The 23,180-nt window shown below is 40.1% G+C and overlaps 2 protein-coding genes across 18 annotated transcripts in view; one reads left to right on the forward strand and one right to left on the reverse strand.

The window, feature by feature from the left end:
* Window positions 1-17,367, reverse strand: part of DDIAS (DNA damage induced apoptosis suppressor) — a 43,626-nt gene extending 26,259 nt beyond the window's left edge. For 2 of the 12 annotated variants that reach the window (XR_004527858.2, XM_033862185.2), the window contains exons 1-7: window positions 16,742-16,977; window positions 11,480-11,550; window positions 10,885-11,009; window positions 9,944-9,990; window positions 9,479-9,607; window positions 2,527-2,688; window positions 910-1,027 (exon numbers count right to left, since the gene is read on the reverse strand). Coding sequence is in view for 11 of the 12 variants with exons in the window: in XM_033862185.2 (XP_033718076.1) it covers window positions 910-1,027; window positions 2,527-2,688; window positions 9,479-9,591 (393 nt within the window). In the remaining variant the exon portion in view is untranslated. Of the gene's footprint in view, window positions 1-909; window positions 1,028-2,526; window positions 2,689-9,478; window positions 9,608-9,943; window positions 9,991-10,884; window positions 11,010-11,479; window positions 11,551-16,741; window positions 16,978-17,013 lie in introns of those variants that run through there. The other 10 variants (XM_019948730.3, XM_033862180.2, XM_019948731.3 and 7 more) reach the window with 10 other exon arrangements.
* The window catches only part of PRCP (prolylcarboxypeptidase), a 73,261-nt gene continuing 67,207 nt past the window's right edge, over window positions 17,127-23,180 (forward strand). For 2 of the 6 annotated variants that reach the window (XM_019948740.3, XM_019948739.3), the window contains exon 1: window positions 17,524-18,889. In XM_019948740.3, the coding sequence (XP_019804299.1) occupies window positions 18,722-18,889 (168 nt within the window). In that variant the 5' untranslated portion in view covers window positions 17,524-18,721. Of the gene's footprint in view, window positions 17,206-17,522; window positions 18,890-23,180 lie in introns of those variants that run through there. The other 4 variants (XM_019948738.3, XM_019948736.3, XM_019948737.3 and 1 more) reach the window with 4 other exon arrangements.

Genomic DNA, 23,180 nt, shown 5'->3' on the forward strand with positions numbered 1-23,180 from the left:
AAAATTTCCTAGTGTTGGGACTTTGGACAAGTTATTAGCAGCCTTAGTTTTCTCATTTATAAAATAAGGATAAAAATGCAGGATTACTGTATTAGCAATAACACACAAAAAACTATAGTGCTTAGCAAATAGTAGTTGCTCAATAAATGGTAACTACTATTATATTTCTCATTAGCTTCCATAAGCTTTCAGTGTTTAAAGGAATGTTCTCACTTTAAAAAAAAAAAAAGAAGAAAAAGAGCCGTCTGAGATTTTAAGAAAGAAAACCTCTGTAGCTTCTAATTTCATCTTCCCTTTGGGTTTTCTCACTGTTCAGCTGTGAAGTGCTGTATTCCGCTTTTTAAAACACTGACTGCAGTGTAGGCAAAATACTGATTTGTTCCCTTTAGCATACAAGAGACAGAAAACGATTACTCCTTCAGTCAGCACATTCTCTGGACTTTTTCTATAGTCACTTTTATAATTATTTAAGATGATCCTTCCTAACCTATTCTTACAGTTATCAACACTCAGTTACTTTGCCTTCAAGGTTAGTTCCCTCTTTCTCCCTTTATAGATAAGATTAAAAAGCTAGAGTTGACGAAAGTTTTACTACAGAACCTGAACTGAATTTAGAGGGTACAGTAAATACCAAATATCAAAACAAAATATCTAGCACTTGTGAATTTATAATAAATTTAGATTTTTAAAGTTCTGAATGCATTTGAATGGGGCTCTTCTAACTTTTGAAAGAGGAAGTTGTCATACATGGTATTTTAACAGATCACCTATAGCCTATTTTTACAACGCTTAAAGTGCTTCCACAGGCTCTCACACTTATGACTCCTAAAAACTATTTAGAAAATTAAAATCATTTCATTACAATGGAAATGTTAGCATAATAATAAAAAGAAAGCTAGTCTCAATTACCGTCACTCCAAAAATAAAGCTTTGTCCAACAAAGCAAGTTTCAACTGCTTTAGTTAATAGGGTCTGAGCTGCATCACTGTCCAGTGTTTCTGGAATTTCATTACGATCTTGAATGTACCTTGATTGGAAAGAAAATAAAAAATGGGAAGAGATAAGCTTTGAAATTTTAACTTTCCACAAAGAAGACACAATTAGTTTGAAAATACAGCATGAAACTTTTGAGTTACATATAGGGGGAAAAAAAGTGACTTTAAGAGCTACGCATTTTGTTCCCTCTAGGTTCTTATAGCCTAGAAAGACAAAAACAACTGATCAAATGTGAATAAAGTAGATGCCTGCCTAGTAATCAGGCCCAGCAATTATTCTAAAAGTGTCAGTGGGAGTAGTGCTGGGATCTTTAACCCTTCTCCTCAAAGCAGAGGGGGAAGTCTTTCCTCATCGCTGGCAATCCTGGCTGTGGTCCCTTGGCCCTCCCTTTCTTCAAATCACTTTGCTCTCAACTATAAGGAGATGAACAGAGATTTCCTCTATTAAGTATTAGGGGAGGAGGGCAGAAGATTGAAGGGGAGAAAAAGTTTCAGTTGCTTACATATCTCCTTACATTCTCAGAACATCTTAACAGGTCAAACTATGCAGATGAACTTGCAATGCAAATGAAATAAATGACAAAATTCAATTTCTGATATGCAAATATTCCTTCAAATAGCTTCTTCCACCTCAAGAGACCTTAGCCACTTGATTTGAAAAATCCTTCAGTTTGAAACAATTTTACTTTCTTTTTTTCTTTTTTCTTTTTTGCGGTATGAGGGCCTCTCACCACTGTGGCCTCTCCCGTCGCGGAGCACAGGCTGCGGACACACAGGCCCAGCCGCTCCGCGGCACGTGGGATCCTTCCAGACCGGGGCACGAACCCGCGCCCCCCGCACCGGCAGGCGGACTCCCAACCACTGCGCCACCAGGGAAGCCCTACTTTCTTATTATATATTTCTCTAACTTGGATTAGAGTTTTGTAATTTAATAGTCTAATTACAGTTTGGTTGGAGCATGGTTTAACATCATCACAATAGGTATTCAGTAAATAAACATCTTTCTATTTCTCACTTGATTATCTTTTAAATGAACTGATGATCTGAGGTCGAGTGATCATCTGTTTTTACTAAATGCATATTACCTTAAAAACACATATCTCTGGGGGCTTCCCTGGTAGCGCAGTGGTTAAGAATCCGCCTGCCAATGCAGGCGACACGGGTTCGAGACCTGGTCCGGGAAGATCCCTCTACCGCGGAGCAACTAAGCCCGTGCGCCACAACTATTGAGCCTGCGCTCTAGAGCCCGTGAGCCACAACTACTGAAGCCTGCGCGCCACAACTACTGAATCCCGTGCGCCTAGAGCCTGTGCTCCGTAACAAGAGAGAAGCCACCACAGTGAGAAGCCCGCATGCTGCCACGAAGAGTAGCCCCCACTCACCACAACTAGAGAAAGTCCACAAGCAGCAACAAAGAGCCCACACAGCCAAAAATAAATAAAACAAAAAAACCAAAAAAAACCCACGTCTTCAAATTCTATTGATGTTCTAAAGTAGTAGCTAGGAAAAAGAATGCTTTAAATATTCTTACCTGTGCAAACCAGTGGCTGTAAGACCAAAAAATGCATCTAAGCAGCTTCCAAATACAGTAATACCAAATAATTTGTTTGATTCTGCAACTTTTAAGGTAAGCTTATATCTGTAACTGGCATTTTCAGCTTCACCAGTAGAGCCACATTTTGGACAATTAGACCTGGAAAAGTGGAGGAAAAAAAGCATAGAGACGTTCACTTACTTTTTTTTAATATGATGTAAAACAAATCTGGAAAAGTAAAGATTAAAAATAATATTTTATGTACAAAATGTACAAGTTCCATCCTTCTTAAACGATTTCAGATCAACCTCTTTTGAATTTTCTCTATTCATAACAGTTACTTTACTGATTTAAATTAAGTAGCACCAAATTGATAAAAATTGAAGGAAAACTGTGTGTGTGTATGTGGGGAGAGAGAGGGGTGTGGGGAGGGAGGGTGGCTGGTTGGTTGTTACTGGGTAGCTAAGTCATCATTAACAAATGAGGCATATTATAGTCTGAGGTTGGGGGTGGGGGCAAACTAGATATAATGAAGCAAGCACCACACCAACAGAAGACCTGAGTCTATCTTCTGTTAAAAGGACAATGAATAATCTCAAAACATTTAACAAATATTTATACACAAAGTACCTAGTCATATTTTTCTCACTATTATAAGAATAACTTTACTTTCTTTAATTTAGTTCATTGAAATATGCTGAGAATTTATTAGATTACAAAAAATAGGTACAAAACATCTTGTTTAACTTGTTTGTAAGGCAATTATGGCCAAAGGCATTCTTTTTTTTGGGGGGTGGTGGTGGTGGTTCATGTTTAATAGTGAAGATGGCCTAGGTCATGTTTAGACATTAGTTGGTTTTCTTTTTTTCAAGTTTGAATTCTATCAAACACTTTTTTTTTTTTTTTGGCCAAATCCTTTCTTATCAAAAATTACTGTGTATGGGCTTCCCTGGTGGCACGGTGGTTGAGAATCTGCCTGCCAATGCAGGGGACACGGGTTCGAGACCTGGTCTGGGAAGATCCCTCTACCGCGGAGCAAATAAGCCCATGTGCCACAACTACTGAGCCTGTGCTCTAGAGCCCGCGAGCCACAGCTACTGAAGCCCGCAGGCCTAGAGGCTGTGCTCTGCAACAAGAGAAGCCACCGCAATGAGAAGCCCGTGCACTGCAATGAAGAGTAGCCCCCGCTCGCCACAACTAGAGAAAAGCCCACGCACAGCAATGAAGACCCAACACAGCCAAAAATAAAAATAAATAAATTTATAAAAAAAAAAAAACTACTGTGTGTCAAGTATAACACTACTGTTATGTACTAGCAGTCTGGTCTTAGGATAGATACTAAATCCCTTAAATTTAGATTTCCTCATCTGTGAAATCCAGGGTTGAAGAAGGATAAAATGAGACAAAGTATAAGAAAAGAAAGTAAAGAAAGAATCTAGTACAGATCTTGTCAAATTAATGTGTTTAGTCTGCTTCTCCCTCATAATTATATTAAGTATTGTGATGGTTACCGTCACTTCTACTTATGCTTCCCCTCTTTTCTAGTTGTTTACAATATCTTAGAACTCTGCTATCCATTTTTCACATTCTTAATTTAACAAATTGACCCCTTAAAACATCTTATGGTAATGGTTAATCCTAGAACTGTTTTTTCTTCATGTCGCTAATGATCTGGCTTAAAAATGTGCATAGAAAATGTTAGAGACAGTTGTATAAATTTGATTGCTCCCAGACAGCCACTAGGGGGAGCCTGAATTCCATGGCTCACAAGGTGACTCTTTTGAACAAAGGTTAATCCTTCATATAAGAAGTTCCTGGGGCTTCCCTGGTGGTACAGTGGTTAAGAATCCGCCTGCCAATGCAGGGGACACGGGTTCGAGCTCTGGTCCGGCAAGATCCCACATGCCGCGGAGAAACTAAGCCCGTGGAGAAACTAAGCCCGTGCGCCACGACTGCTGAGCCTGCACTCTAGAGCCTGCAAACCACAACCACTGAGCCCGCATGCCACAACTACTGAAGCCCATGCGCCTAGAGTCTGTGCTCCGCAACGAGAAGCCACCGCAGTGAGTAGCCCGTGTAGCCCCCGCTCGCTGCAACTAGAGAAAGCCCGCGCGCAGCAATGAAGACCCAACGCAGCCAAAAAAATAAATAAATAAAAACAATAAATAAATTAAAAAAAGAAGTTACTGATTCATCATCATTACATCTGCGCTAATTATTAATTTTTTTTTCCACACTGATGATGGATCTGTGCCAATCCATTCATATAATCTTAACCAAATTGGCTGGAGTTTGTGTTGTAGTCTGGCCATAGAAGGAAGTGAAGGTAATCGACTTACTGGGGCATAAAACCTCATTAGTACCAAGCTCTAGTGAAATGAATTAAGTGTTTTAAATATATATTAGAACTTCTTTAAAAATTATGTACTAATAACGCATTCAGATCTAATGTAAAATTCTTAGCAAATCTTACAATTAATGTGCATCAGTGTTTTACAGTTTACAAATGTTTTCAACATACATTATTTCCTTCTGATACATAAACAAGGCATTTACTCCCATTCACAAACTGGGAAACTGGGGTGAATTTTTGCCCAATGTGACAAAGTTAGTGATTTTTATGACCAAATCCAAGGCTTTGGATTCCTTGCCTGGAGTTCTTTCTTGTTTAACTATAAGAACAGTATGGTTAATAATGAACTACCTTACAAATACAGAGTATCAATGATAGCCTAAGAAAGACTAGTATTAATGCATTATTAGCATTAATGCATATATACACTAAATTATTTATACTTTTATGTTATATATAAAATGAAGATATTTATGTAGTTTCCTTTAATCCTTTTGGGAATAAGTCTGAATTGAAATAAATGTTAGTATGGAGTAATACAGATCACAGCTTTTCAAACTTCAGTATGTATACCAATCACCTAGGGATCTTCTTAAAATGAAGATACTGATTCACTAAGTCTGGGACAAGGCCCAAGATTCTGCATTTCTAACAAGCTCCCAGGTGATGCCGATGCAGCTGTTCCTCAGACCACATTTTGAGAAGCAGGGGTAGAGACAACACATTGAAATCACAGTCCTCTGATTTAACTTCTAGAGGCACCCCTATTTCCAAAATGTCATTTGTTATGGAATAGCAGTTTTCAAACATATTTGGTCTCAGGGACCCTTTATACTCCTAAAAATTATTGAGAATACCAAAGAGCTTTTGCTTATGTGGGTAATATCTATCTATATTTCCAATTGAAAATGAGAAGTTAAATGAAAGTGAGAATTCTAAAAAATACTTATTAATACCTTAAAAAATAGATCCATTGCATAGTTAACAAAAAGAACATATTTTTACAAAAAATAACTGTGTTCCAAAATAAATCAGTGAGAAGAGAGTGGCATTGCTTTATATTTTGCAAACCTATTTAATGTCTGTCTTAATAGACAGCTGGATTCTCATACCTCCTTCTCTGCTCACTCTGCTGTGATATCACATGTCATGGAGCCTCTGGAAAATTCCACTATGCACTTTTACAAGAATGAGAGTGAAAAGGCAAATTATGCCTTAGAATTATTATGAAAATTTTTGACCCCAAGAAGCCTCTGAAAGGATCTATCTAAAATAATACTTATATTTGCTACCTTTTTTGTTTGATACCAGTTAAAACATTCTTTCATTCATTTATTTTTCTAGGTTAGTGTACTTATATTTAGCCCCAAAGTAGAAAAATTGATGAGATTAGTAACTCTTTGAAAATCTGATGAAAGCAATGGACTCTCTTCTCTCCCAGAAAACTGCACACATAACCATAACACACAATATTTTACATATTTCACAGGTAAAGGTAATGAAAAATATTAAAAAATAACAGGAAAAGAAAGTTCTTAGTGCAGAGACAGATTTCTAGACCAAAGGGATAATGGGTTCCTTTAAGTGAATCAGAAGGGCAATTTACATGTTTGGGCTGGCCAGATTGCTTATATGGACAAATGAGTCCCCTTTCTTGCTCATAATTTTTGGGAGTACATACACCTCCCCCATACATATATAAAATCATATATATATATATATATATATATATATACACATATATACACACACACACACACATATGTTTGTTCCTTTATATGAGATTACCATATTCACATATACAAATGTGTACATATATATATATATACATATTCACATATATATGAATATGATAATGAAGGACCAAACTAACTTTTATACAGCTGACCCTTGAACAACACAGGTCTAAACTGCAACAGGTTCACTTATACATGGATCTTTTCAAGAGTAAATCCTATATAGTACTATATATTCTGTGGTTGGTTGAATTCTTGGATGTGGAACTGTGCATATGGAGGAACCACAGGTATGGAGGACCTGCATAAATGGAGGAACTGCACATATGGAGGGCCAACTATAAGTTATACTGTGTAGAGGGTTGGCGCCCCGTGTTGTTCAAGGGTCAACTGTACATATAGTTTTTACATTTTTATTTCTTTATCTGCATCTTTATGTCATGGAATCTTTTTTGAAAAGAAATCTAATTTGGAACCCTAATTCAAGGCTGAGAATGGAGCTGTTGTTGAAACTAAAGTGGGGGCCCTAAAGCCCTACCTACTAGTCAGCACAATCCACTATTACTTCTCTAATCCTATCTCCTTCTAGAAGCACAGAACCCTAAGGCTCTGCAGAACAGTAATTTGAAAACCACCACTGCTCTAATCTTGGAGGTTAACAAGAGAAAAAAGTTAATCCCATAAAACACAAAACTACTATGGTGGTTGTCACTAAGGATTTGGGGTTCAATGAAAAACTTTTAGGGAGCAGTCTTTTTGTTCTTCACTGTCTCTAAAATCTTCTGCAAAGGCTACAGTGTGGAATTCCTCTGTCATAAACTTGCTGTGCTGCAGCAGTGAGGAATTTCTGTTTCCTGTGCTGGCTTACAACTGACTCCAGGTAAGAAAAAAGGAAAGCAGAGATAACAGTAGAAAAGATAAGCACTGGAAAGTATGGGAATAGACTTTGTGTAGCACTGTTAATGTAATATCTGTAGAGGAGAGGCTATATTTTTGTGGACTACATTTCCACAGGCAAGGACAAAGTGCTGTGGATTTTATGTGACTAAATGGTCCAATTAGAGCTCAGTTTTCTGAGGGCATCTTAAACTCTGGGAAAGAGAGCGGGAGGTATCATTCTGGATACAAATTTCACTGTTAATTTAGAGGTAATATAGTAATTATGGATCTAGATAGCAGTCAGACTGTTTAGGCTTGAATATGTTTCTGCCACTAACTATCTGGCTTTGTGATTTGGGGCAATTTATTTTACTTTTCTAAGCTTTAATTTTCTCCTTTGAAAGTTGGCATTAACAGTAGCATCACCTCACAGGGCTGTTGTATTAAAAGATATAATGCTTACAAAGTTCCTAGTACCATGTGTAGCATATAGTAAACATTCATTAATGTTATCTATTGTTATTACCAGTCTAAAGAGGTAAAAATGGCAGTATTGTTCAACCTAAATGGTTGTTATAGATTATCTTTAAAAGAAATGACTTGGGGGAAAAAAACTCAGTTTTAAAAATGTTTCACATTTATATATTACTAATTATGTATCACACAATGTTTGAAGCATTTATTAATTCACAACAATCCTATGAAGCAGATATTATTAGTTTCCCCATTTTGAGATCCAGATAATTTAAGTGACTTGCCCAAGGCTACAAAGCTTTAAGTGGCAGGGTTGAGAGTTGAACCCAGGCAGTCTGGCTCCAGAGAACTGTGCTTTTTAATTACCAGGATATAATGCAATAGGTAAAGTATACTTGCCCAAGATCATACAACTATCAAGTGCCAGAGCCTATCTACAACCCTGTTGTGTTTTCCGAAGCTTGAAATCGTTCCATTTTACCACACTGCTTCTAAGAATAGGTCCTGATCAAAGGAAAACAGTCCCTGTGTTTTAGTTTTTTCAGAAAATAGGTAGGAACCTGAAAATGAGTGAAGCTAAGTCTAGATCGAAGACAACCCAGACACTATCACATTGTCATTTATTCATTCATTTAACATTTATTGTGTATTTTCTATGAACTAAACCATAGGCTGAATGCTGAGGATTTAATGATGAATAACACAAATAGGTTCTTTCTCTCAATTTACAAATGAGTACTTGAAAGAATAGCTTAATAAAGAAATAGTGAAAACTACTAGAAGGATGACTTAAGAGTCCAGGTGTGGGTTGGAACTGTCAATTCCTCCCCATACAATGCTAACTAGACAAAAAAGACTAGTTAAGCATATTGCTGGCCTACTACTCTACTTACATACTACTAGGTACTTACTAGATATTCTTATTCTCACCCCTAGGAAGAGAGAATGTATTCTTAAGGAACTCCAACCCTAACCTCTCACCTGTACTCTATAAAGATCAGAGAAGAATCCTAGGCTCTCAGGTCTAGTTGGCCTGAATCTGGGCACCATAAGAAAGTATTATGTGCCAAGCACAGTTCTAGGTGCTGAAGGATACAGAGGTTACAATAACAAAGTCCCTGTTCTCAGGGAGTTTATTCATTTATTAAAAAATAATCTGGAGATTATGCAAAAATAAGCAAACAATGAACAAACAAAAAACCCCTACACTATTTCCAGGGATATCCCAGAAGTGTATTAAGTTTTTGCATCAGGCTCGTGACTTCCTCTCTGAGAAATTAGTTTTCTTCTCTGAAGCAGGTACTTAGTAAAGACTTGGAGATAATGTGAAACATCCCTCTAGTAATAGAGGATTACCAGCCAATTCTATTCCAGGATTTACAGAAGAACCAATCTAAGAGAATCTTACGTCCTGATACAAATTTAATCCTTACTTGCCTTTGAGCCATAGGAAATCTACAGTGTACACTTGCATTTTCTTTCTCACACTTTCAGGCTTTATTTTTACCTTTTGGAGACCAGGAGTATTCGAGAGAAGCACTTTTGACATGAAGGATATATAAAACTAGAATTCTGGAGAGCAAGAACTGAGGCAAGAAGAAATTTTCTTCTTCTATTCATGTGTCCTCACTGTGGTCTGCAAAACAAAATAACCATGGGATGAATGGCAAATCTTTAATTGCATGTGTGTAATTCATTTCTTAGGAAAATCACTTAAACTTCACTGCAAAGTCAATAGATGTTTTTTTTTGTAGTAAATGTTAGTGTATTGGAAAACTAATTTTCTTTTTCTGTTTAATTAAGAAAATAAGATTTAAAACAGAGTAGTTCAAGCAAATATTCTGTTTTTGAATAAATGCTCCACCCCAGTAATTCAAGAAAGGTATCATTTAATTTCTTTCAACATCTTTATAAGAAGAGCTATATAGAACTTGTTTCCACTATTAATAGAAAGGAACTTAAATGAACTTACAGGAATGTTTAAAAGAAACGAAATTGGTGGGAAATAGTTCTTTTCAGCTGGAAAAAAAAATCACTTCATTAGATTTCAGTATGTACATTTCTACACAGCTTGAAGAGGGAAAAAAAGACAATTTAGAGTGTACAGATAGAAAAATAAAAATGTTGCATGGTCAAATGAGAGTTCAAAGTGCTTTATGAGCCTTGTATAAAACACGTCAGAGAAGTAAAACAATAAAATAGCAGTTCGCCTCTTTTATACTTTCCTTTTAAAAACTCAAATGTTGGTTTATCAAAATTTTTAAAATTGATTAGCTTATTTATAGCATAATATAAATGCTCTGAAATAAAAATCTCTGTACATGTTCAAGATAAAGCTATACCAATAAATTTTCATTTGTAAACACACGGCAAAAGCTTTCAATTTCTGCAAATGGGTGAAACTGTTTCTGAGACTGGCATCAGCAAATTTTGACAAAGTGTAAGTCATCAGTTTCAAAATCATAAAAGAATCTTTTAGGTATAGCTCCTCCTGAGGATGATCACGAATTTAGAAATGTGATTATGGAATGGGTATCTTAAAATGTTTCTAATCCTGTCTACCAATCAAAATATTCCTGTGAAAATAAAATCTTGCCACCTAAGGCAGTAAGATGGAAACGTACAAAGATTATAGATAAATGGATTTACATAAATCACCGATCTATGTTATTAAAGCGGGCATAGAAAAAAAAATCTAACTCTGCTTAATTCTTGTTGTTATCCTTGTTTTTGAACCCTTAGGTATACATGACTAATAAGGTTCTACCAAAAGCAGATATGTCTTCCTAGATTTGGCTGTCACTTTAGGCTACATGGCAATCTCTAAGGACAAGGTAGAGGAGGTGATACAGGATACAAGGAAAAGGCAGAAAGAAAAGGCCAGAGAACACTGCTATTTTTAGTGCTACTTACCTCAAGTTCCTTTTACCAATGCAACAAATGATGGAATGTATGTCAGCAAAGGCATCCTCCCTCTACACTTCCTCTAAAATCCAGTTTGGGGTAGGGTGTAATAAGGTGGTACACCTGCCTATGAGCTAGGAGAGATAAAACAGGGCAAAACTCCCTCCTGAAAATGTCGTCTTTTACCTGATTAAAATCTTGCAGTTTAGAATGAAGCCTCAATTCCTCACAATGCCTGTCAGGCCCTAGCTCATCTAGCCCCACCTCATTGACCTCACCTTGTACCACTCACCCCCTTAATCACTGCACTTCAAGCCATGCTAGCTTTCTTTCTGCTCCTCAAACACACCAAATAATCTTTCTTAGGCTTCTGTGCTTACCTTTCTCTTTGTCTAAAATGCTCTTCCCTCAGTACTTCAAATAGCTGGCTCATTCTCATCCTTCAATCTTTAATGTTACCCCTTAGAGAGCCCCATTTCATCTCAGGTAAATACTTCCTTCCTCTTAGTTTCTATGATATCACACAGTTTACTCCTTCATGGTACTAATCGTGCTCGTGATATATGCAATCATGAAAATTATATATCAGATGATACATGCTTACTTGTTTTTGTTGGTTCTACCCCCATTAATCTTAAAGTTTCATGAAGATGGAGACCTGGTCTATCATGTCACCTATAAATGAAAAACATATATAAGCAGAAATATTTGCGAATTAATTTCTAAATTAATTGTGCAAGCACTAACTGCTGTTATTTTTAAAGGAAGGAAGGTTAAATTGTCATTATTTAAGGGTTTACTGCCCTCTAGTGGAGAAATAAATAAATTTGAGAACTGAAATGAAAAAGGTCATTGAAGTATTTTTACTATTTGCGTTTCACTTGGTAAATTCCAGCAAATGGCTAAAAGACTTTCCATTCATTGGCTGGTGAAAAAAATGCAATAAGATCCTTTTAGACAGTCACTATTAGTTATTCCTTTTGTTATTTTCATAGTATTTCCTTATGATTCTTGTCATCTAGTTTGTTTTGCCTCTCTCTCTACTGCCTGACTTAAAGTATGTTGAATTAATGTTTGATGGATAACTGAATGAAGCATCAGGAATGAGCGAATATTAAAGTTAGGAAAACATGATCACAGACTTAGTAACAATTCCATATGTGGTATCTATTGCAATTTATCTTTCTTCTTGATTTTATTGGGAAGGATGGTGATATTGCATTACATTACTTTCAGTTCCATCACGGTCAGCAAACCATATTCCAATTTAATAAGTCCAATATATTTACTTATGTATCAATCATTTATTGTACAGCTGATAAATACCAGGTGATGGGAATAATATAAGAGATGGACAAAATATACAAGGTCCCTACCTGGTCACTAGACTTATAGTGACCAATAATCACACCAAAAAACTGAAATTGTGGAAAATTCTATAAAGAAAAAGTACAGAATACCATGAGAAAATACAACAAGGGGACTGATCTAGTCTTAGCTTGGCGGGGATGGGGAGAAAGAGAATAGTTAGGCACACAGATAACCTTCTTTTAAAAAGTACTTTCTCTCAGAGTTGTCAGATTAAAGGTGATTTTTATTTCCATTTTAAATATTTTCTAAATATTTCTTATTTAAATATTTTAAATATTTCATAAATGTATTACTTTTTAAATTAGAAAAATCAATAAATATAATAAAAACCTTGGGTCCCCTTAATCTCTCACATATAGAAGTAGAAACAGGAGAATGAGATGGAGAGAGAGGGAGAAAAGTATAAATGTTAGGGAATTAATTAGGACCTCAGTTGGCTTTTGTTTTGACGGCCAGAGATTGCTCAAGTCAATGTCCAGGACTGAAGACTCTGATAGACTTATGCTTATGAAAATATGCTGGGTCCAGGTGGACATATTATAGTGCATTTTTAATTTAACATGGAATACTCTGGACTACTTGCTTTCTCTGTTTCTAGCCATGGGAGATGAACTATAATCCAAGATGCTTTACTAATTTATCACAAAAAATTACTGTCACAAGGAAGGAACTCATCTTAAGCCCATATCTTCTTTTGGATAAAACTAGATGTTAAAAAAAAATATTAAGCTAAATTATAAACAAAGTTACTTGAAGAAGGGGCATTAGGTGAAGCAAATATTTAATGGAATCATGCTAACACAGGTGATGCACCCTTTTCACACTAGAGATGCTTTGGGTTCTCAAACTTTAGTGTGCATCAAAATGACCTGGAGGGACTGCTAAACCACAGATTTATGGGCCCCAATGTCAGAGTCTGATTTCATTAAGTCTGGGATGAGGGCCTGAGAATTTGCACGTCTCACAAGTTTCCAAATAAGGCTTACGTTGCCTACACGTGAAAACTACTATTAAGGCTTTTCAGCTTAATTCCCTCATTACCAAGTTTTTAGAAGGTAACTTAATAGCCTATAAAAAAATCACGCTCATATATGCACACACACTGATACAGTTTTTTCCTCCTTTGGACTAGATTAGAAAATCCAAAATAATTGGTCTACTAGAATAATTCTTCTTAAGTGTTAGATCATGGAGAAAAAATTTAATTAAGTATTTAATGTGAATTAGCCTATGGGGAGGGTGGTGAAGAGAAGTGTAAGATGTGGATTCTATTTTAATGAAGTTTATAACCTGGTTGGGCTCATAAATTCTTCTGAATGCTTTACAGTTCTCTCTCTTATACGATTATCTGATCCACTCAGAGAAATTAAGTAACTAATTAAAGGTCAAGAAGCAGGTAGCATCAGGTCTGGAATTCATGCCTTCTGATGAGTAGCTCACCAGTCTTTCTAGTCCATTACATTGTTTGCTCAAGCTTCACACAAACTATTTGTATTTGTTTCAAGGCTGTGACCAAAGGATGAAATCACTCCTTTAAAAAACTACTCCCCACTTCTAATGGCATACAGAAAAGGAGATATGACTAACTCTTCTCCCTTTCTTCATTCCTTCCCAAACTGTTCTTGCTTTGCAAGAAAATCTTTGTCACTTTGCTGCTCTCAGATTTCCCGTTTCACATTTTACAGGACAGAGTCCTCAGCTATGGAAAGGGTGGGTATTCTGAGTTGCTTTATTAAGACTAACTAATGGTCTCCTCAAAGGGTACATACTTTGTCTAATTTTCTAAAGGCAGTCATAACAAGTCCCTGAGAAATGATTTTCTGACGTTAACATGAAAAATCTGGAAAGGGGAGAGGCAGGCAGGAGATAAGAAAATTAAATAAGCAAAAACCAGACAAAACCTCTTTTATTTGGAGAAATACTGGTGAAAAATATTTTTAAAACATTAGCCAGGAAAATCTTAGTGAGTATAATGCACAGTTTGTCCACTGCATTTATGATAGGTAAAGTACTATTCTAGGGATAGAATAGGGATGGGGAAGGGAACAGGGTTACAGATAGAAAAAACAGGTTCTCTGTTCAAAGAATTTATAATCTATTGGCTAAGACAGACAATGTAGAACTACCAACAAAGTGACACAAAGGTACACAATATGTGTAAGTTCCAGACTTCCATATCTCAACTGCTTATCTGACAGCCAAATGTATTTGGATATCTCATAGTCATCTCAGGGCTTAATAGGCTAAAAAAAAAAAAATCTGAATTGTTAGTTTCCTTTCAAACCTCTTTAATAGTAATTTTCTCCATCTCAGTAAATGGCAGTACTCTCCAACTAGTAATTCAAGCCAGATACCCAGGAGTCAAGTCATCTTTCATTCCTTTCTTTCCCTCAAGTCCCACATCACATTCATCAGTCTTTTTTGACACCCTTCAGTCTATTTCCGCATCTAAAAACCATCATTCTGGGACCTCCCTGGTGGCACAGTGGTTAGGAATCCGCCTGCCAATGCAGGGGACACGGGTTCGAGCCCTGGCCCGGTAAGATCCCACATGCCGCGGAGCAACTAAGCCCGTGTGCCACAACTACTGAGCCTGCACTCTAGAGCCCGTGTGCCGCAACTGCTGAGCCCACGTGCCACAACTACTGAGGCCCGCATGTTCTTGGGTCCATGCTCAACAAAAGAAGCCACTGCAATGAGAAGCCCGCGCACCGCAACAAAGAGTAGCCCCTGCTCGCCGCAACTAGAGAAAGCCCACGCAAAGCAAGGAAGACCCAACGCAGCATAAATAATAAATAAATAAATAAGAACCGTCATTCACTCTTCCCCTAATATATTCTACCACCAGCTTAATCCAAACCACCATCATCTCCTGCTTATGCTGCTGTATTAGAATCCTAACTGTGTGATCTGGTCCCTGAACATTTCTCCAGACTCATCTCATAAAACTGTTCTTTCTGAACATGATCCAGCCACACTGGTCTTTTTTTAGGTTCTTGAACACTAAGATGCCAAGCTCTTTCCTGCTTTAAGGTCTTGGCATAACCTATTCACTCTGGAATGCTCTTCCTTTCTTCTGTTGCATGGCTGTCTTTTAGGTCTCAATTTAACTGTCAACTCCTCAGGGAGGCCTTCTCAGACCAACCCAAATCAAACAAATTCCACTTTACTCTTCTTAAGTCCACCCATAAAAGGTTTAAGTTCCATTAGAACAGGAATCTAGGACTGCCCTGGTGGCATAGTGGTTAAGAATCCGCCTGCCAATGCAGGGGACATGGGTTCGATCCCTGGTCTGGGAAGATCCCACATGCTGCGGAGCAACTAAGCCCGTGCGCCACAACTACTGAGCCCGCACACCTAGAGCCTGTGCTCCACAACAAGAGAAGCCACCGCAATAAGCCCGTGCACTGCAATGAAGAGTAGCCCCCACTGCCCACAACTGGAGAAAGTCTGCGTGCAGCAACGAAGACCCAATGCAACCAAAAATAAAAATAAAATTAAAAAAAAAAAGAAAGAACAGGAATCTCACATCTTGGTCACCATTGTAATCCTAGTACCTAGCAGTTCTTGGAACAGAGAAGGGAGGCATTTAAAAACTATCTGTAGAATGAGTAACTAACTACTGGGTGCTTTGTGACCCAATCTTGCAGGGTTAGGAAAGGCTTCTTAACTTAGAAGGCTTCATAAACGGAGACCCAAGGAATGAGTAAGAATTAGCTGTGTTGGTGATGGGATTTAGAAGAGGTCTGGAGGTGAGGGATAATGGTGCATTTGAGGAACTCAGAAAGACAAGAAGGGCCCTGTGAACCATGTTAAACTCAAACCTGAGGGCAAATAGGAGGGGCTGAAGGAAAGGTTTTTAATGGGGCATGCCAGATCAGATTTGTGCTTTATCAGCCTCCAATGTGGTGTCTGGATTGAAATGTAACAGGATTGAAAGAAGAAGAACCAGCTGGGAGGCTACTGGCATAGTTATGTAGTAGTCGTGCTGAACCAAAGTAATGACAGTAAAAGTGGCGAGAAGTGTATGGATCTGAGATATTCAAGAGGCTGGTATGACTGGCTGGATGTGAGAGATAAGAAAGGCACCTAGAAAACTTTCAAGTTTCCCAAGGGGGAGGGGGAATAGGGGAGAAAAGGATTGCGAGTTTGGGATTAGCAGAGGCAAACTATTATATATAGAATGGATAAACAACAAGGTCCTACTGTACAGCACAGGGAACGATATTCAAAATCTTGTGATAATCCATAATGGAAAAGAATATGAAAAAGAATATATGTGTATAACTGAGTCACTGTGCTGTACAGAAGAAATCAACACAACATTGTAAATCAACTATACTTGAATAAAATTTTTTTTTTAAAAAAGTAAACTTTCAAGTTTCTGGTTTGAGCACACTGCTCAGTTAAGCTCTTTCCCTCTGGGTCGTCAAAGCAGTTTGGAAAAGCCAGCTGCCTACTTATCTCCGAGCACCTCAAAAGTCGCAAGTAGCACCTTTTCCTCCCTGTATGTCCGGTTCCAGACGCTCACCCGTGTCCACCTGATGGCACATACAAAAGCTAGCTGAGTGACTGCAGCAGCACCGTCTCCAATTAAAATAATTGACCTTCTTACTCTTTTACGCTCATAACCGCCCTTTTCTAGAAGAGACTGACTCCTGAAAAAACAACATAGAATGCACTGAGTCTCACTCAGAACGACGTTAAGGGTCTCGTTAGGAGTCTCCGGCCCTTGCTCCCCGAGAACCTCCTCTCCTAGCTCCTCACCTGAGGCACAGGACGGGGATCCTTGCCCGGGCGAAGCACAGTGACGCAGATCCACAAGACTCAGCGGAAAACGAGCGCCCTCCAATCGAATCTCCCGCGCTTCCTTCCGCCGGAAGTGACGCTCTAGCCGTCCTTCCTCAGAGCCAATCAGAAGAAGGAGCCGCCGATGGTGGAGATTTAGCACAGCAGCCTGTGAGCTTTTGCGGATGACCGTTTTTGTCAGACAGGGTTTGAAGAAGGTTCTTTACCGATTGGGGGAGCACTAGTACAGTCTGTAAAGTTGGTTTTCGGGTAGCGTTGAGCCAGCTGGGCGTAGGGACCCCAGGAAGGGGTGGGGGTGGGCGGGAGCGCCCCTTGGACCGGGGTTCAGCGGGCTGACTGGAAGGAGAAGCGGACGTGGGTGCTGGGGGAGCCGCGAAGACAAAAGGGGCCTCTGCCGGCTAGGGATGGCACTGCCGGGGTGCGGGGGGAGGGGAAGGCGGGGCTTGAAGCGGTTGCGGGTTGCCGGAAGAAGAAAGGAGGCGTAACGTGGAAGAAGGGCCCTGGATCTAGTGGGATTCCCGGGCGACCTCCGTTGTCGGTGAGGGATGGCCTGTGTGGGCTACACGGAGGTTTGGGGTGACCCACCAACAGAGTACCATAGGAGGTGGTTAGGCTGACATCATGGAGGTGGGGTGCAAAGGAGCCACACTCAGAGGTCTGCGAAGCCAGTGCTCCACCGCCTCCTGAGTGACCTAGTGCAAGTCCCAGCACCTCTCGAGTTTCCTCAGTTTCCTCAGCTATAAATGGGAATAACAATCATACAGGACCCACAAAATAGGTGGGATGGTTGAGTTAGATGAGATGGTGTGCCACTAAGCCTAGTGCTGTAGTGAACCATCAATATATTGTCATGGTACTGCCCACTGGGAAAAAAAGAAAAAGCACACAGTGAGAGTTGTGAGTTAACTTTTATTGGGGACAAAATGAGGACTAGAGCCCGAGAGACAGCATCTCAGATAGCTCTGTGGAGCTGCTCCAAAGAGGTAGGGGGGAAGGTCAGTGTTACATATGATTTTAGTGAAAGGGGGTATGCACAGTCAAGCACACATTTTGGCAGAGGCTAGCTGCTAGTCACAAGGAGCAGATGTCACCATTGATGATCTTAGTGCTTTTCTAGATATGAGAAGATGCAAGAATTTGGGCTCATAAAACCTCCTGAAACTATATCTGAAAGGCCTGACCTGCCAGTTTTTCCCAGAGCACAGAGTGCCTCATTCCTGATCACCCTGAACTCCTTTTAGGGTGTGTTGAAGGTCAAGGCTGCAGTGGCTAGTGACTTAATCCTTGTAGAGGCTGATGGCAAGTACCAATTTTTAGTTGGCTATACTATTATCGATATTATTACTATTATATGGAATTTGTGGAGGACAAGGCTGTGGCAATGGAATTAGAGTGCGACCGGAATAAAGGTGGACGCTAAAGAGGGGATGGTACAAGAGAGAAGTAAAATCTGGTGGCACCTTCTGGGACGGGGACGGGGACGGGGTCTGTATGGCTTGGGCGACCCGGGTTTGTGCGGAGTTGCTGAGGGGCGGGGTGTGGCTTTGGGTTTCCCCCGGGGAGGAGGAGCTTGTCTGCCGCGGGCGGAGCTGCGGGCGGGCCCGGCTCGGGCTGCGCGCATCTGCCAGTCTCCCTTTTACCCTCTCTGCAGCAGCCAGCCTGAGCCATGGGGCGTCGCTCCCTCCTGCTCCTGCTCCTGGCTTTCCTGACTCCTGGGGCCGCCACAGCCGTACCGCCGGCCCTGAGGGCCCTCAGCAGCCTGCACTTGTCAACCAGCTTCAGATCCCGTCCCGCTGTTGCCATGAAGTACTCGATTCACTACATCCAACAGAAGGTAAGGGGGAAGGGGTTTGGGGTGGCGGAGCGGGTGGCGAGGACTGGCTTCGTGGTTCCCAGGCACCAGAGCTCACCTGAAATTTCGGACCCCTAATGCCTAGGACTTGTCTGAACTTTGGCTTACACTTTACAGATGGTGGCCCCAGGTCCCCAGTCTGTTTAAATTCTGTCCTCCCATTACCAATGATTTATTATCAGTTCTGGCTCTACACTCTCTTCTGTGATTGGCCACAGCTGTGACTCCAACGCCTTCTGCTTCCAGAGGCTGCCCTAATGAAAACTCCTTTGGCCTCCCGCCAAATTCAAATTATTTAATCCCAACTCTGGCACCTACTTCAAGGTGACAGTCATCCTTTGTCCCAAAGCAGCCCCTAAATTCAAACTTCCAATATCTTATTAGATAATATCTAGTATTTATTCAACCTAAATTACCAGCCTGTTGTCTCATGTTCAGCTCAGAGTTGATTTTGTAGACCTTTTTAAATTTTTTTATTTTTTAAAAATAATTATTTTATTTCTGGCTGTGTTGAGTCTTCGTTGCTGCATGCGGGCTCTCTCTAGTGATGGCGAGCGGGGGCTACTCTTTGTTGTGGTGCGCGGGCGTCTCATTTCGGTGGCTTCTCTTGTTGTGGAGCATGGGCTCTAGGTGCGCGGGCTTCAGTAGTTGTGGCACGTGGGCTCAGTAGTTGTGGCTCGCGGGCTCTGGAGCGCAGGCTCAGTAGCTGTGGCACACGGGCTTAGTTGCTTTGCGGCATGTGGGATCTTCCCAGACCAGGGCTCGAACCCGTGTCCCCTGTGTTGGCAGGCGGATTCTCAACCACTGCGCCACCAGGGAAGCCCTGTGTAGCCCTTTTATTAAGAGTTTTTAACCTTCCCTATTCTCCGTGAAACTGAACATATATGTAGCTCACACTTGTAAAAGAAGTTGTAGGATTTTCTCAAGATTTGGGGAGGGGGGTGGAGGTGAGCATCTCTATAGTTCTGAAGCCTGAGTTTAGGGGTTTAAGGTAGGCATAATGCCTTTGTGCTTGGCTGAAGCATGAGGTAGGTATTCCCTGAGAAGCCTGGATGAAGAAGTACATCCTGTGTGAAATGACAGGATCCCTTACAGTTCTGTATTTCTGGGAGCCTGTGAAAAGATAGGCAAAGATTTGGGAAAGGTTGGGATTAGAAGTGCAAGAGTCTGAGGTTTGGCTTTAGGAGTCAAATAGACCAGGATTCCAATCTACTACCTCTGTGACCTTGGGAAGTTTCAAGTACTTCTCTGTGCGCAATTTCTAGATCTCCAGAGGATTTGGTGATGGTTAAATGAGAGCAGATCACATGTCCCTAGCAGAGTATCTGGCCTCAAGTAGGCACTTATTAAACTCATGGTTACTGACCTATGAATTCTGAATAGGAATTTGAGATAGAGGGATGGTGTGAACTTATAGAATAATTTGTAAGAAATTGTTTTTAACCCAGAAATTTAGAGATTATGAGGAAAAGAAAGCATTCTAGTTTTAGCAGGAGTACTAGGAAACAGGGGTCTTTTTCTTAGGCAACTCTCTAGGCTACAGTTTCCTCATTTGTAAATTGAGAGATCTGGACAAGGACCAGTGTGTTTCACATTTTACTGAGGAAAATTAAGGGCTCTTTATGGAGCTGTCTCAAAGGGATGGGGAAGGCCCAAGTGGAATCCCAAGTTAGGGTACCCCAGAACTCCCTCTCTCCCTGACCTCTTTCAGCCTGAACTTTATGTTTTTATCTGTTTTATATACTGGGATATTGCAGAGTCCCATAATTAAAGTGAAATTGAAGGGGAACTATTGGAATGAAGATCTCTACAATCCTTTTAGGAATGATGAGAGAGAACTATCAGCAGAAAAGCGGGGTAGGGAATGAAAGGGTAGAAGAGACTGAATGATCTCTTAGGTCCTAATTTATATTCCTTCACTGTGGATTCCTTTCTTGACCACTTCACTCTTTAGATATATAAGTTGAGGCCAGTTCTTTTTCCATTTTTGGTGATTTATAAGATCTGGCCTTAGCCATGTTTTGCCCTCTGGCTTATATTTAGTTCATATTTTAGGACACAGATTCTACAAATGTTTTATTACCATGATAATTTTCTTTACATCAACTCCAATTGAGTTTTATTTCATTTTTTTGAGAAAAACTTTCACATATATATTTGTTGCATAATAATGGTTTTATAGTAATTGCCAACTTTTCTGGACCATAGATTTTTAGTTGGGACTGAAAAGTATGTGTAAACTCAACTTTAATTTTTTTAGTTAGAGCACATGAAATACTTTTATGCCTTTTAATAATAAACAATTATTATTATAACTAAGGTTTAGTTTTTTTATTTTTATTTTTTTTTGCGGTATGCAGGCCTCTCACTGTTGTGGCCTCTCCCGTTGCGGAGCACAGGCTCCGGACGCGCAGGCTCAGCGGCCATGGCTCACGGGCCCAGCCGCTCTGCAGCATGTGGGAACTTCCTGGACCGGGGCATGAACCCGTGTCCCCTGCATTGGCAGGCGGACTCTCAACCCCTGTGCCACCAGGGAAGCCCCTAAGGTGTAGTTTTTATTCAAGGTTTAATTTTCATCAAACATTATAATAATTTTATTTATCTGTGGTTATATCTGTCCAGCTGACCAAGCGATTCCCAGCTGTCCTTATATGCACATAAGCTCCATGAATGGTCTTGGTAAAAAAGCTGAGCCCTCCTTCATAACTCTGATTACTTGCAGAATGAAGGGCCAAGTCCTTGGTATTGTTCCTCATTTCATAACCCCAGCTGGTCTTTCAGCTTCATATCCTGCCATAGGCCCCCGCCTCCCCGCGCCTTCCCTGTACACGTATACTTTTAGCAACATAGAACATAGAATTGAAGTTGACTGTGTCAGAAATTGTGTCTGGAATACCATCCCTCTTCTCCGCTAGTTAAACTCATACCTGTATCCCAGCTGAAATGTCACCTCTTCTGTCTGGAATACCATCCGTCTTCTCCGCTAGTTAAACTCATACCTCTATCCCAGTTGAAATGTCAACTTTCTTGACTTTAGTTGGTCTTTTTTCACATGTACTATTTTGTATGTGTCTCCTCAGCTAGATAGCACTGTCCAGTACCCAGAAGAGCCCATAAAAATATAAAGTACAAAATAAATATTTGTTGAGGGAGTGAATGGATGACTATCCAATGAAAACCCAAACAAAGCAAAGTCTACCATTATTTAATTGACACAAATCATTTTTTGTTTATTTTTCTTTTTATCTTTTAATTCTGTTCTTTACCAATTATATTTCCTCTTCTTTCAGCGTCTTCAAATGTTGTTGATTTAGTAGGAATATTTGATATCTTTTATCCAAAATAACTGAATCAGGAGACCAGACAAAGGATAAGCACATCACTCGGGCACATCAAGGCTCTGGGTACATGTGTGATGCCAGTGTTGTAAAAGGCTCCTTGGGATGCATGGCTTGTGGTTATGAGGTTTCCCTGCTCTTCATTACCCTCCTACTCCCACCCGAGCCCCTCTGACTGGAATGTGAATCCTGAGGGCATTTTACTATGTGATGTAGTGAGGAAGGAGAATGGGTCCTTTCAGGCTGTCATTTTCCTCATTGGTGAAAGTAGAAATCAGTGTTTACTGAATTAGTCAGGGTTCTCTAGAGAAACAGAATCAATAGGGGTGTGTGTGTGTGTGTGTGTGTGTGTGTGTGTGTGTGTGTGTTTATGTATATCTTTCTCCACAGAGGGAGATTGATTAATTTTAAGAACTTGGTTCATATGATTGGTGAGCCTTGTAAGTCCAAAATCTGCAGGGTTGGCCAGTGGGCTGGAGACCCAGGGAAGAGTTGCAGTTTGAATCCAAAGGCAGTCAATTTGCATAATTCCTTGCTCAGGAGAGGTCAGTCTTTTTTTTTTTTTTTTTTGGCGGTACGCGGGCCTCTCACTGTTGTGGCCTCTCCCGTTGCAGAGCACAGGCTCCGGACGCGCAGGCTCAGTGGCCATGGCTCACGGGCCCAGCCGCTCCGTGGCATGTGGGATCTTCCCGGACCGGGGCACGAACCCGTGTCCCCTGCATCGGCAGGCAGACTCTCAACCACTGCGCCACCAGGGAAGCCCCAGTCTTTTTTACTATTTGGGCCTTCACCTGACTGGATGAGACCCACCCACGTTATGAAGGGTGAAGCTGCTATACTCGAAGTCCACTGATTTAAATGTTAATCCCATCCAAAAAACATCTTCACAGAAACATCTAGAATGTTTGACTCTTTTGGGCACCATGGCTCAGCTG

This window comes from Tursiops truncatus, chromosome 8 (assembly GCF_011762595.2).
Source record: "Tursiops truncatus isolate mTurTru1 chromosome 8, mTurTru1.mat.Y, whole genome shotgun sequence".
NCBI classification, from domain to species: domain Eukaryota; kingdom Metazoa; phylum Chordata; class Mammalia; order Artiodactyla; family Delphinidae; genus Tursiops; species Tursiops truncatus.